Below are 13,857 nucleotides of genomic sequence, written 5' to 3'. Positions count from 1 at the left end.
AACAAATTCAATATTTATTTACCTATGCATGAACATCTCCGATATAATATTGCATTGATATACTTTGAAATACTTATTTAAAAATAATCATTGAGAATTATTCCATTCGAGCAAGCGCGTAAAAGAACTAGTAATATAAATAAAAACTATCAAATTAATCTTTTACTTAATATAAAACATATCCTTCAAATGTAATAAATTAAAGGAAAAAGTATCAAATAGGCCACTGAACTTTTACACATTATGTAATTGAACTATCAAAATAAAAAAAAAGTGTGCAATTGGATCATTAAAAACTCAAAAATTATGCAAATATAATTTTTATTACTTCCCAATTTCCCTTAAATATGATATCATATGTCAAATTATTTTAATTATTATTATTTTTTTAATTTTAGAAGAAGGTGGAGGCAATTATGACTACCTCTACCTTCTTCTACTGTGGATGAAGAGGGAGGTAGCCATGGCTGCCTCGCCTACCTTCGTCCTGGACGAGGATGGATGTAGCCATGGCTGCACCCTCATTCGTTCGATTTGGATGAAGGAGGGAACATCCAAGGCTTGACGAAGGCTCCCTCATTCATGAGCTTCATCTAGATCGGACGAAGGAGGGGACAACCATGGTTGCCTCCATCCTCTTCCAGGATGAAAGTGGGGGCAACCATTGCTACCTCCACCGTCATCTAAATTTTTTTTTAAAAAAAATAGTTTATTTATTTTAATTTTTTTAAAAAAAAATTTAAGGGAAATTTGGAAGTAATATTTAAGAGAAACTTGGAAGTAACTTGTTAAAAAATAATATTTACACAATTTTTGAGTTCTTAATGGTTTAATTACACACTTTTATTATTCGATTATTCAATTGCACAATGTGTAAAATTCAATGATCTATTTGACATTTTTTCATAAATTAAAATACATTTTACACTTACCATTTGAGGAGATTAAAGAAATATGGTCACACATACAAATGATTATATGGTTGAATAGAAAGCATGTCATAGATTTGTAAGAAGTCACGTGATGTTACAAAAACATAGATAAGGAATCAAGGACAATCGAGCTTGCATGTCTGTTTTATGCCTTTGATCTGATGGGGTCCCTACTCTCTCTCTCTCTCTCTCTCTATATATATATATATGTGTGTGTGTGTATTTTTTATGGTGGTGGTGGTCGATTTACTGCATGTTGCCCAACCTGTGTTGTTACTTTCATGCTTACCAGCTCATCATCATTATCCTACTTGGCTGCTAGCTTCTTCCATCATCAATTTTATATAATTGTTATTATATTTTGGTTTAATCATATCATATTCAATTATTCATGATCAAACTCATAACTCTTTCTCAGTTATGACTTATGACTATAGAGGTCAAAATAAGTTAAACTTGCCAAGTAGCCTGTTTTGTCTTGTTAATCCGCTTTGACAGTATAATAATTTATGACAATGGTGATTCAGATTAAGATTAAACGTTTTGACATGAAATCAAAAATCTATTTCTATCAAAACTTATATCTTATTGACTATTATATTGAGTTAAATATATGCCATTCTTAATATTTTAATATAGTGATTTTGCCACTTTTGAACAACTTTAAAATCGATTAGTTTTTATCATCCAAGTATTAATTTTTGTCACTTTTGATCCTCCAATTGGTTGAGGTAGGTCAAGAATGTAATGCATTATCCATGAATATGAAGAAATTTGAAATTTGAAGAAAATAAATTACTTCTACTTTTGGCCCATAAATATTATGTCACGTCCACACTTGTTATTCAATTTTTTTTTTTCACATTTAGTAATTTCAACCAAATATTCAGTAGAAAACAATTAGAATATAATGCTTCACATAGGGTTTGTTCTCTTTTTTTTTTTTTTTTTTTTTTTTTTTTTTTTTTTTTTTTTTTTTAATGTAACACTGAGATTGGTTTGTAATTTTTTTTAAAGATTTATTCTCATATGATCAAGTTCAGTGAAAAGTATTGTTTATACTTTATATATTCGCACTAAAATACGATCCATAAATATTGACTTACGAATTTGTTATATTTGTTTTCACCTTTTCCTTATTATTTATCATAAATGTAACCTAAAGAATTTGTTTCCCATATATAAACCTTTTCTTTTATATTGCACTTTTTGTAATCCCTTAGCCCATAGGGGACCATTTCACTTTCTTAGTTTATGAACTAGGTAAAGGGCATGATTCGCCCAGACATTCCTATATCAACAACATTATACTGCAAGTAAATGATAAGTGGACTCCACGGAGATTTTATTAGAAAAGGGAAATTACAAAAAGAATAAAATTATGGTTCACATTTTTCTTGAATGAATTAAAGTATGTTATGTAAGTAAAAGATAAAAAAATAAAATAGAAACTGAGAGTACATGTAATACATAGTATTATTTAATCACAATATTTATAGAGTGCAAAAAATTGTACTCGGTATATAAAATGTTGGACCCATTATTTCTTGGCAACCTGAATGTCAAAGTGTTGTGCTAACTTTTACCTGAAAAATTGGTGTGTTGGAAATTCCTACCGTTCAACGATTGAGAAATTCAAAAATTTGGAAAAACGATGAACTCATTCATCTTCTCTCAAATACTGTCTACTAAAATATTGAACCCATCATTCTTGGCAAGCTGAATGTCAAAGTGTTGTGCTAACTTTTGCGTGAAAACTTGATGTGTTGGAAATCCCTATGGTTCAACTAGTGGGAAATTCAAGAATTTGGAAAAACGATGAACACATTCATCTTCTATCAACTACTGTCTACTAAAATGCAGGACCCACCATTTTAGGCAACCTAAATGTCAAAGTGTTGTGTTAACTTTTACGTCAAAAATTAGTGTGTTGGAAATTCCTACTATTCAACTAATGAGAAATGGGAAATTCAAGAATTTGGAAAAACAATGAACCATTCATCTTCTCTCAAATATTGTCTACTCAAACCAATGAATTAAATTCGCGTGGGCATGATGGACCCACTCATCATCCATGGATGGAGTGGGCCCTGCGTGGTGTGTAAAGTGTTTTTCAAAAACCAATCGTGGCTTACGCCAATTCTTGTCTTTAAGGTCTGGCCATAAAACTCCACTCTTTAAACTTTTCTCTCCTCTGTATATTTCCTTTGGCACCTACTGGGAATCTTAATATTTTCTGGAAAAGAAAAGGGATATTTGTTATTTGTAGTTGTTAAAGGAGTGGATGTGATGGTGGTGGTCTCTGGTCCATGTGGAAGTTGGTAAGGTTCTTTCTATTTTTCTTTTATTTTGTTCTAATTACCAAAAAAAAAATTGACTTTTGGGGGGTGCTAAGATGGCCCTTTGAAAAATCTTTAATTGCTGTTCCATGCTTTCACTTTATGCAGTTTTCAAGACTTTGAATATCAATATTGCATTCTTTACTGGGGTTGAGGCTTTGAACATTTAGATGAGACTGCTCTTTGGGTGAAGAATTTGATGAGCATTGAGTCAAATCCTTAGGTGAGCAGGAATTTGAAATGTTAGGGTTTCACTGAAATGAAGTTTATATCATACAATCATACATGCTTTGCTCTGTTTAATCTCTCTTTCCTTATATCCACTCTGTATTTTTGTGGATAGATTAGTGTTCCTTGTTTGTTTGCAATTATTATACTGTATGTAGTGTATATATTTGTGTGTGCAGTGGATTTTGAGTCCTTTTTAGTGCCATACTGGGCTCTCTCTCTCTCTCTCTGGAAAACTGTATAGTTTTCTCCATGGGGTTGAAATAGCATGTAGTTTACATGCTCCTAATCATAAGGACTCCCAACGGGAGCAATCTATTGACTTTCTTGGTTTGAGCCGGTCAGTTATGGATAACGCTTACCTCCTTGTGATTCTTCGACGGCTAGGATCACTAGGCGGGATTTACCCAGTGTAAACCCTCAGATACTGGCTGCGGGTTTCCCTCGTCACCCAGAAAAAGGAAGTTTAAGTTTGTGTTGATTCATTCTTTTTCCTTAGGCAATCTCTAGTATTTTCTTGATATCTGTTGAATCCATTACTCAGTTTCGACTTTTGATATTGCAACAGAGTGTCCACGAGATTACTAGTTACTCAGATCACGCCTTTCGGGTCTGTTAGTTATACGGCAAGGCCAAAAGATCCTTTGCGTCCTATAAATGTTTTCTGCTGCATTGAAGGCGGCATATGGAAAGGAGAACCATGGATGAAGATGATCAAGGCAGAGAATGTTCGTTCCGGTTTATGAATGAGAATTTTCAATCAGCAGAAGAGAATAGGTTGTCGAAAAGGTCAAAGCACCTAGTGGTATTGAGCCCAGGCGGTTTTAGAAGTTTTGATCAGAGGCGGTTCCTTGACAATTCGCATGGTTTAGATAATAAGCTTGAGAAGCATATAATAAGTTGCCTTGAACATTTGGATGCTCGTGCATCTAGTGTAGCCTCATGCAATTTATCCCCGGAAATGGCAATTTTATCTGATAGTATGAGCAAGAAGAGTGAGAATGTTGCCCCAAAGTCTACCGAGAATTGGATCCTCGGTGCAATAACGGGTAGCAAGAGTATGATGAACATTCTAAAGAGCCCTTTGATTAACAAATCGGGCACCTTGGATTACAATGTTGTCAATTCTGGAAAGATAAGATCACTCGATTTTAAAGAGTCAACATTCTCTGATGGGATGAGTTCTCCCGGTGGCTTTAGTACTAGTTCGTCGCATTCCTCCCTGAAGCTTCCGAGTGATAAATCTGTTGGATTTCCCGGATTTGGATCCAAGCCCGTGCATAGAAAGCTTTATTCTATGTCAACTACAAACTCTACATGCTCGGATCAGTCTTTCTCCGTAGCTTCTATTGTTACTCAAGGCATGCTAAAGATCACGTGGAAAAACGGTTTACCACGTCTCGTTCTTTCTAATGATGTTAAGAGCGAGGTATATGTAGCAGACTTGCTCGAGGTCAACTCAGCTGGCGACAAGCGTTTGGATTATGTGTACACATTTCGTTCGAGCTCGAGATCAGCTAGCAAAATAGAGCGGGATATGTGTGTAACTCAACCGGATTTTGTTGGTAAAATGACGGTTTCTACTTCGTTCACGCTCTCTCCAAATGAGTCCGAGATTATGGAGACCCTGTTTGTTCTGTATGGTTCCGGTGACGATTGTACAGATGATGATACACAAATATTGAGCCACATTCAGAGAAAGAACAAAAGATTACCCATGAAAGTGGCTGATGTTCTTAGGTCTGGTCAGTCATATAAGCAGAGAAAACCGTCAAAATTCGATGGAACAAATACAATTCTTGAAGAAAGTTCATGGCCGCCATCCTTAGGTGGTGATAACCATACAGGAAATGAACTTATCACGAATTTTGAGTTGGCTGCTATAGTTGTCAAAAGCCATCTCCATAACAACAGTCATAAGAAGGCAGAAATTGGCGGGTGGGGCTTGAAGTTTCTCAAAAAAACGATGGTTGGGCAGAAAAATTCGTGTTTAGAGCCCTCGATACACCCCGATAGTCCTTGCAGTAGCATCGAATGCTCAACAAGCACAGATGTTATAGTACCAGCTGGTTTTCACGGTGGGCCAAGAACCAGAAATGGCGGTCCTACTAGCCTGTTGGATAGGTGGGCTTCGGGAGGGCACTGCGATTGTGGAGGCTGGGATATCGGTTGCCCGATGACAATTCTCAACACTAGACAAAACAGTAGCGAGACTTTGTCCCGAGCTGATGATGTACCCGGAGATTGCAAAACCATCAATCTCTTTATACAGGTCAGTGAAGCATTGTGTGTTGAACATATAGCCATTAATGTGCAATCCAATTATCAGCTTAGGCTTTTAGTTGAAATGGAGCACATGCTTCAATTTGGTATCAGAGCCAGACCAGAGGTCATGGTGTTGAACATTAATGTGCAATCCAACTATCAGCTTAAGCTTTTAGTTGAGATGGAGCACATGCTTCAATTGTGTGCCCTTCTGCCTTTTTTGTGTTCCCGCATCTTCTAATTTTTTTGGTTCATTATGTATACAATAAAAGCGTTGCAATAACTATGTGAAACGTTGGTTCTGCAGGGCTCCAAACAAGACGTACCAGTCATGAAAATCGCAAACATTCGCGATGATTTATTCTATATTCGCTTCGAACCAAACCTGTCAACTCTGCAGTCTTTCGCCATTGCTGTTGCCATTATTCATAGCCACGACCCTATCTTCCGATCCAAACTGTACAGAAGGTGAAGTAACGAGGTTAAACAATTGGCTTCTGTTGTCATTTCTAGTCTTCACGAAAGCTTAGATCAATTTATGGCAATTCATTTTGTACATGAATTCGCATCTACTGCCATTTTTTATTTATTTATTTTTGTAAGTTGAATTTGAGCAAGACATTCTTAACATCCTATACTGTTATACTGTAATTTTAGGATTAGAAATGCTACCTTTGTAGAGGTTGTTGTGGCAATGTATTTATGCATGTTAGTCATTACTGCTGCCCATGTTGCCAAAAGTTTTGTATGCAAGTTGGTGTTGTTAACCTTGGATAAGACCAAACCAGATTGTGGATTTGTACTAAGGTTGTTGCTGAATTCAATTCACATTAATGAAAGAAAGGGTTGCTTCAACTGTTTCTGTTCACCTGAAAATACAAGTTGGAGCATCCATGAAGTGTAGCAAATATAGTAGCAATCATGACAGGAGTAGGAGCAAGCTCATTAGCTGGAGTTTTTTCACAAATTTTGAGATGCCATGTAGGATAGAAGTGTAGGGGATAAATGGGAAAAAAACGAAAAGCCCAAAAAAAAAAAAAAAAAAAAAAAGTTGCCCTTTTACATGTCACGAGCGGGCATCAACCCTTTTTTTTTTTTTTTTTTTTTTTGTAACGGTTCTATAAAAAATCGTTATTTGGAGGAGATATTTTTCTCTTCTCTTTCCTCTCATCTCACCTAAGCCAAAAGTCATAAAAAAATCCCTAAAATACATTGATAAATATGCTCTAAGACTACCAAATACCTTGTGGTTTGATGACATCATTATTCTTTTTCATAAGAAAGGTCTTAGGTTCGAATTTCATCACAATAAAGGGTCGACATAATTTGTTGAGTAGATACTATGTATTGGTAAGGATGCTCTAAGACCATCACTTGTATGATATTTATAGACCAATTCAAAATGGGCAGTAAGGTTTACAGCATAGTACTATTTTGAAATAGCCTATTAGTTCATTTCCATGTATAAATTTACAATAATGTGACGATGATGATGATGAGAGTATCATGTGAATATTCTTACAATGTTTTTGTTGTTCAGTCCCACAAGATTCACCCATAATTTATTTGTGACACATTTTACTATTTATTTATAGAAATATTGAATTTATCTTTAATTTATGAGAAAGTCCATAGTCACTATCTGAATGTAAATATGAGTGAAGAACGTCAAGAAAGTCAATAAGCAATTCTCATGAGGAGTTAAATTTTGAAACTTGTGATTATTAAGCTTTCCATATGTTGAACAACTACTAATGATATGTATCAACCTACAAATAATGAATACATATGACGAAGTAGCTTGTAGCTCAATGACACTTTTATGACTCTTTCAAATGAGAGGTCACATGTGTGATTACTAAGCTAACAACTTAACTAATTTGACTAGGTTATCTCCAACCATTTTCTAAAATAATGTTTAAGATAAATTGTGATTTTAGCAACTAAAATGATTCACAATTGGAGCAAGAATGTATTAAATATAGTTAATTCCAGGAATGATCCCTTACTATTGACATTTACCAAATTTTATTATTTGATTTTCAAATTGACCATAAATAGTCCATTGACTATTAAAGTTTACCAATTTTCGTCTTCAACTTTCAATATGACCATGAGTTCTACTACATAAACTCTCAAAATTCTACTCCCTTATTTATACTCCCTGAGGTGGCAAACCAGGATTGGTTATTTTCTATCATGTGGGTCCACAGAAAAATGTCTACATCAAGAATATGTGAGAGTGAGTACAAGTTGAGAGTTTAAAATTGGAGTACACCAAGTATTTTCCTATGACCATAAATGATCCATTGACTTTTGATTTTGTTCCAATTTCCAAATTTAATCTTTTAGTTAAATATCAATTTCACTGGCATAGCACTCCCGTGTTTGGCAAATTATCTCGTGCATCCGTGTGCACCACACAGATGCAAAAACGACATCGTTTTGACTAAAAACGCGCGTCACACTTAAAAAAGAAAATCAGTTTCGATTCCCAGCAACAGCATTAAGTTGTTCATTCATTCTTGATTTTTAGTTCATTCGTTCTGGATTTTTAGTTATGAAATTATGGATGTGTAGTTATGCAATTCTGGATTTATAGTTATGAAGTTATAGATGTGTAATTATGTATGGTGTAGTTATGCAATTCTGGATTTATAGTTATGGATGTATAGTTGTGCAATTCTGGATGTATAATTATGCAATTCTGGATGTATAATTATGAAATTATGGATGTGTAGTTATGCAATTCTGGATTTATAGTTATAAATGTGTAGTTATGCAATTCTGGATGTATAGTTATGAAGTCAGGGATGTGTAGTTATGTAAGTATGGATTTATAGTTATGAAGTTGTATAGTTATGCAATTCTGGATGTACAGTTATGAAGTTATGGATGTGTAGTTATGCAATTCTAATTTTTTTTTTTTTAAGTCGGACGTCAAAACGACGTCGTAACAACGTCGTTTTTGCAACCGTGTGCACCATACAACATAACGCTTCCCCGTGTTTCAAACCCACATGCAAGTGGGCTTTAAGATAGGCCTGAGAAAGATTCGAAAGCCCAGAAACTTAATTTTAAAAGTAAAACCGTAGCACCCTTTGTTAGTCAAAGTATTTATGAGGTCCCTGTATTATAGTATTTTGTTCAATTTAGTCCTTTTAGCTTAATTTTGTTCAATTTAGTCCATGTACTTTAAAAAGTGAAACAATTAAGGACAATAGCTGATGTGGCGCTGACATGTGCCACGTCATCATACTTATATGCCAATTCATATATTAATTTATAAATATTTAAAATTAATTATTTTTACCACCAATATATTACATTATTATGTCATAAATAGATACATAAATATTTGCTCATATAAGCTATTGTCCTTAATTGTTTCAATTTCTATAAAGTATAGGGATTAAATTAAACAAGGAATAAGGGTCAAATAGGCCACTGAACTACACACGAAACTACAATTAGGCCATCGAATTCTAAAAGCTACAATTAAATCCCTGAACAATACAAAATCAAGCAATTGAACCCAAAGTAACTTGTTTACCTATTTAGTTGATGACATGGCGGTTACTAAATACAAAAAATAATAATGTTTTTAATTTTATTTTAATAAAATAAAATAACCACCCCCAATTCCCAAACCCCGTCTTCACCGGAGACGAAGAACGTGTCTTCGTCTCCAGCCTGGAGACGAAAATGTGTCTTCCGATCTCGAAAGGGTGAGCTGGTTTAAGATTCTTCTTTCCGTCAAGAATGGAGGTCAGGCTTATACTCATCCCGCCGACGCCACTGTTTTCCGATCCCGACACAGTCCTCCCTCAGAAACTCATTGAAGATCCTTGGAAAACCCAAGAACTACGAAATGGGCTTCGTCGGGCTTTGGATCGAAGAATACGGTACAAATTTCTACTACCGCCATACCCCTGAAACCCAATCAGACGACCTTAATTAACACCCAAAAATTCCCAGGTTTTGTAACAAACACACACACGCACAAAAACCTTTATTTATCAGAAATGGAGCCTCCATGAACGAGCAAGAAAAACAAAAAAAACAAAAAAAAAAACAAAAAAAAAAAAAGGAAGAAGAATATGACGATAAAAAAGCTTGCTTTTATCAGTCAGAAATCCCCATAAAAATATAAAGAAAACGCTGCCAAGTGCCAATAGTCCAATACAGTACTAAATTTTGGTAGCTTCCATTCCCAAACACCTGTACGTAGCTCTTCATCAAATCATCTAGAAAATTACATAGAGAAAAAAATAGATTGATAGAGAGAGAAAGAAACCCATAAAGAAAGAAAGAGAAAATGTAAAAATGTAAAATGTAAAATGGAAATGAAGTGAGAGCCAAAGAGGTCTCCTCATCGTCTCCAGCCCTGAGACGAAGACACATTCTTCCTCTCTGGCGCAGACGAGGGAGGGGGGTTTGGGGGGGGGGGGTTTCTTTTTAATTTAATTTAATTTATTTTATTTCAAATTATTAAAATTAATTTTAACAAATTTTTTAATCTAGTAACCGCCACATCAACGGATACCTAGTCAACAGGTCACTTTAGACTCAATTGCATATGTTTGTACTGTTCAGGGACCTGGTTGTAGCTTTTTTGAGTTTGATAGCCCAATTATAATTTTGTGTGTAGTTTAGTGACCTATTTGACCCTTATTCCATTAAACAAAATTAAGGTAGAAGAACTAAATCTATATCTATATATATATAAAAGTAAAATCCTCCAAACCAATTTTCCCCCCAAAATTTAGGGTCATTTATGTGAATTCATATATATTCTGTTTATGGAAATAATAATTATAGATATAAAAAAATAAATATATTCATTTATATATACGTGTGATATTATACATATATATTAGATGTATATATTGGTATTAATAATATATAAATTAGGTAGTAAAATAATAATTAAATATAGTAAATATTCCATGTGATATATATAGACATTATATACATTATACAATTAATATTTAATTTAATCTATATATACTAATAATAATAATAATTTTATTACCTTACTTACTTTACTTTTTATATTTTTTAAATAAATTATTATACTTTCATTTCTAATTACTATTTTCACCTATAAATACAAATTTATAGACTTTGGCATTCATTCATCTTCCCTCACACTACTGGTTGTTCATGATTTTCAATATATTCCTACGTTTTCTTCAATCCTAGCAAAACTCATTCACTTAATCTCTACTTCAGGTAATTGTTTCTACTCTCCAAATTCTTTTGTTTAAATCTAAGTTTGTTGAGATTGATGATGATGATCAATGAATAATATGCTTCGCTTATTATTATTATTCGATTTATTTGATTCACAGGTTTCTTATCAAGGTGGTTAGGATGCTATTGAGGTTGATAGAAAGTTTGCCTTTGAAGGTAAGATTTTATATTCACCAAAATTATTATTTTCCCCGAGTATTGTATGTATTGATATTATATGATATATGTTATTCATGTGAACACAAGTACATTTATCGATAAATGGTAATATTGTGAGTGGTGATTCTCGAAATATCGAAGTATTGTATTAATACTGGATTATGGACTATAATTATATTTTGGACAAATCATATGGAGAAAATTGTATTTTGTGGAGAAAGTATTTATTTGTGGAGAAATAATGAAATTTTGAGAAAATAATATATTGTGTGGTGTCCAAGTAAGAGTGAGTACTATTTACTACTCATTGGGCTTGGAATCACATGAGAGTGTATCACATAAGTTATGATTCAGTTTCCAAATTGTTTGAGTGGTAGTAGGTAGGAAAACCTAACTACTTTGATCATATATTGGGCTTGGAATCACATGAGAGTGTATCACATAAGTTATGATTCAGTTTCCAAATTGTTTGAGTGGTAGTAGGTAGGAAAACCTAACTACTTTGATCATATATTACCCAGTGGCTTGAAATCTACTGGGTGTGCACATAGGTTTTAGTCCAGTTTCAAAGTGGATTTCAAAAAATTTGGTTACTTCTCCATAAATAACTATTTATTCTCCATACAAGAAAATGTATAACTCCACATGTATAGAAAAGTATGAAATTATATGAGTTTTGAAAATATAAAAAATTCAAACCATTATTTTACGGGGTGAAGTGAAACTTACTTAGCTTATGCTCATTTTTGTCTACATTCTGTTTTTGTGTAAAATTATTTATGCAGGTGAACATGGATACGAATTCGGGATGAACAAGTTGAGAAGGAATAAAGTTTAATTATTTGTTATTTTGAGGAAAATATTGTTGTATAGTAATTTCAGTTTTAATTACTAAGTTGATTTTGAGATATTATTTTATGTTGTAAATTTAGCATAATTACCATAAATAATGTTTAATAATTGACAAATTCTATTAGATAATAAAAATTAGCATTATAAAATCTTTTGTACTATGGATACATTATTTTTAATTATTTTGGTTTAATAATATTATATCTTATTTATAAAAAATCAAAGTAATACTTTTATTACTATTGAATATTGATTGACTAAAAATAATCTTAATTATTATTAACGCAATTAATAGGTATTTAGCTTTAAAAAGTCTTCAAATATATGAATTATACAACCATAGAATCAATTAGTAGGACAATTATATTAGGTAATCTAATTAATAATTTACTTTTTAAATTATATCTCCTTTTCAATAATGAATATAAGATTTATTCCGTGGAAATATTTATGACAATTTTATTAAATTATAATTAATAAAATATAAAATATAATTAAGAAAATAAAATTATAAAATTAACAAAACATGAATATTTATAATTTTTTAAAAATATACATACATACACTTTTTTTTTTAGATAAATACATACATACACTTATGCACTATACTAATAATAATACAAAATTTAAATATTTCTTTTTAAAAAAAAATTCTAAATGTAATTTTTAATTATAAATCGATGAGTGCACATAATAGTGTTTATTTCAGTGTATTTTAGAGAATAAGGTTACAGGCTTTATATACACAAAGAATAGCTAAATGATAGGAAACTAACATAGAATTATTCTAACAATCACAATAATGCTAACCGCTCAATAAAATCTATCAATATAAATTATAATTAATGAAATTATATTATATAATTTCCTATATACATATTAATAAATATTATGTGTATATACAATCTATTATACAATCATATAAGGAAATGCATCTGATTAGAGTTTAAGTTTACTCATACAAAATTTAAAATTTAATTTTTTTTTATTGATTTCTAAGTATATATAATTTTTGTGCTGATATGATGAATTAATTTTTACCTCTCAAAAAAAAAAGTATATATAATTTTGTTAGTTAGTATTCATATTTTTAGAATTATAATATATATGAAATATAATTAGGAATAAATCAACTTAATTATGTGAATTTTTTCTATAAATTTATCTAAATATGTATTTGATTAGAGATTCTATTAACCATACAAAATTTAAATTTTGTATGTTATGAAAATAGATACTTGTCAAATATGTAAAAGTCTAACTATATTATTATATTGTACAGTTTAACGTCTTTATTTCTAACAGTGTTTATTTCAGTGTATTTTAGAGAATAAGGTTACAGGCTTTATATACACAAAGAATAGCTAAATGATAGGAAACTAACATAGAATTATTCTAACAATCACAATAATGCTAACCGCTCAATAAAATCTATCAATATAAATTATAATTAATGAAATTATATTATATAATTTCCTATATACATATTAATAAATATTATGTGTATATACAATCTATTATACAATCATATAAGGAAATGCATCTGATTAGAGTTTAAGTTTACTCATACAAAATTTAAAATTTAATTTTTTTTATTGATTTCTAAGTATATATAATTTTTGTGCTGATATGATGAATTAATTTTTACCTCTCAAAAAAAGAAGTATATATAATTTTGTTAGTTAGTATTCATATTTTTAGAATTATAATATATATGAAATATAATTAGGAATAAATCAACTTAATTATGTGAATTTTTTCTATAAATTTATCTAAATATGTATTTGATTAGAGATTCTATTAACCATACAAAATTTAAATTTTGT

At 31.6% G+C, this 13,857-nt stretch overlaps 1 protein-coding gene across 2 annotated transcripts; it reads left to right on the top strand.

The window, feature by feature from the left end:
• The first annotated feature begins 3,080 nt into the window (after positions 1-3,080).
• LOC109176509 lies at positions 3,081-6,459 on the top strand. Of its 2 annotated transcripts, none has more exons than XM_019325956.1 (4): positions 3,081-3,253; positions 3,380-3,494; positions 4,068-5,771; positions 6,072-6,459. In XM_019325956.1, exons 3-4 carry the CDS (start codon positions 4,185-4,187, stop codon positions 6,234-6,236), a joined length of 1,752 nt encoding a protein of 583 aa, XP_019181501.1. In that variant the 5' UTR covers positions 3,081-3,253; positions 3,380-3,494; positions 4,068-4,184; the 3' UTR covers positions 6,237-6,459. The 2 variants fall into 2 exon arrangements, with proteins under 2 accessions (XP_019181501.1, XP_019181503.1); XM_019325958.1 differs by lacking the exon at positions 6,072-6,459 and adding an exon at positions 6,005-6,066 and having other exon boundaries at positions 4,068-5,800.
• The last annotated feature ends 7,398 nt before the right edge of the window (positions 6,460-13,857 follow it).

Source organism: Ipomoea nil, unplaced genomic scaffold (assembly GCF_001879475.1).
Source record: "Ipomoea nil cultivar Tokyo-kokei standard unplaced genomic scaffold, Asagao_1.1 scaffold0706, whole genome shotgun sequence".
In the NCBI taxonomy this organism is placed as follows: Eukaryota; Viridiplantae; Streptophyta; class Magnoliopsida; order Solanales; family Convolvulaceae; genus Ipomoea; species Ipomoea nil.
This window is presented reverse-complemented; position numbering and strand designations above follow the sequence as displayed.

Coding starts and splice junctions, on each gene's coding strand:
- LOC109176509 (XM_019325956.1), top strand. CDS start 4,185: ATGGAAAGGAGAACCATGGATGAAGATGATCAAGGCAGAGAATGTTCG. Junction 5,772..6,071: donor CCATCAATCTCTTTATACAG/GTCAGTGAAGCA, acceptor TTGGTTCTGCAG/GGCTCCAAACAAGACGTACC.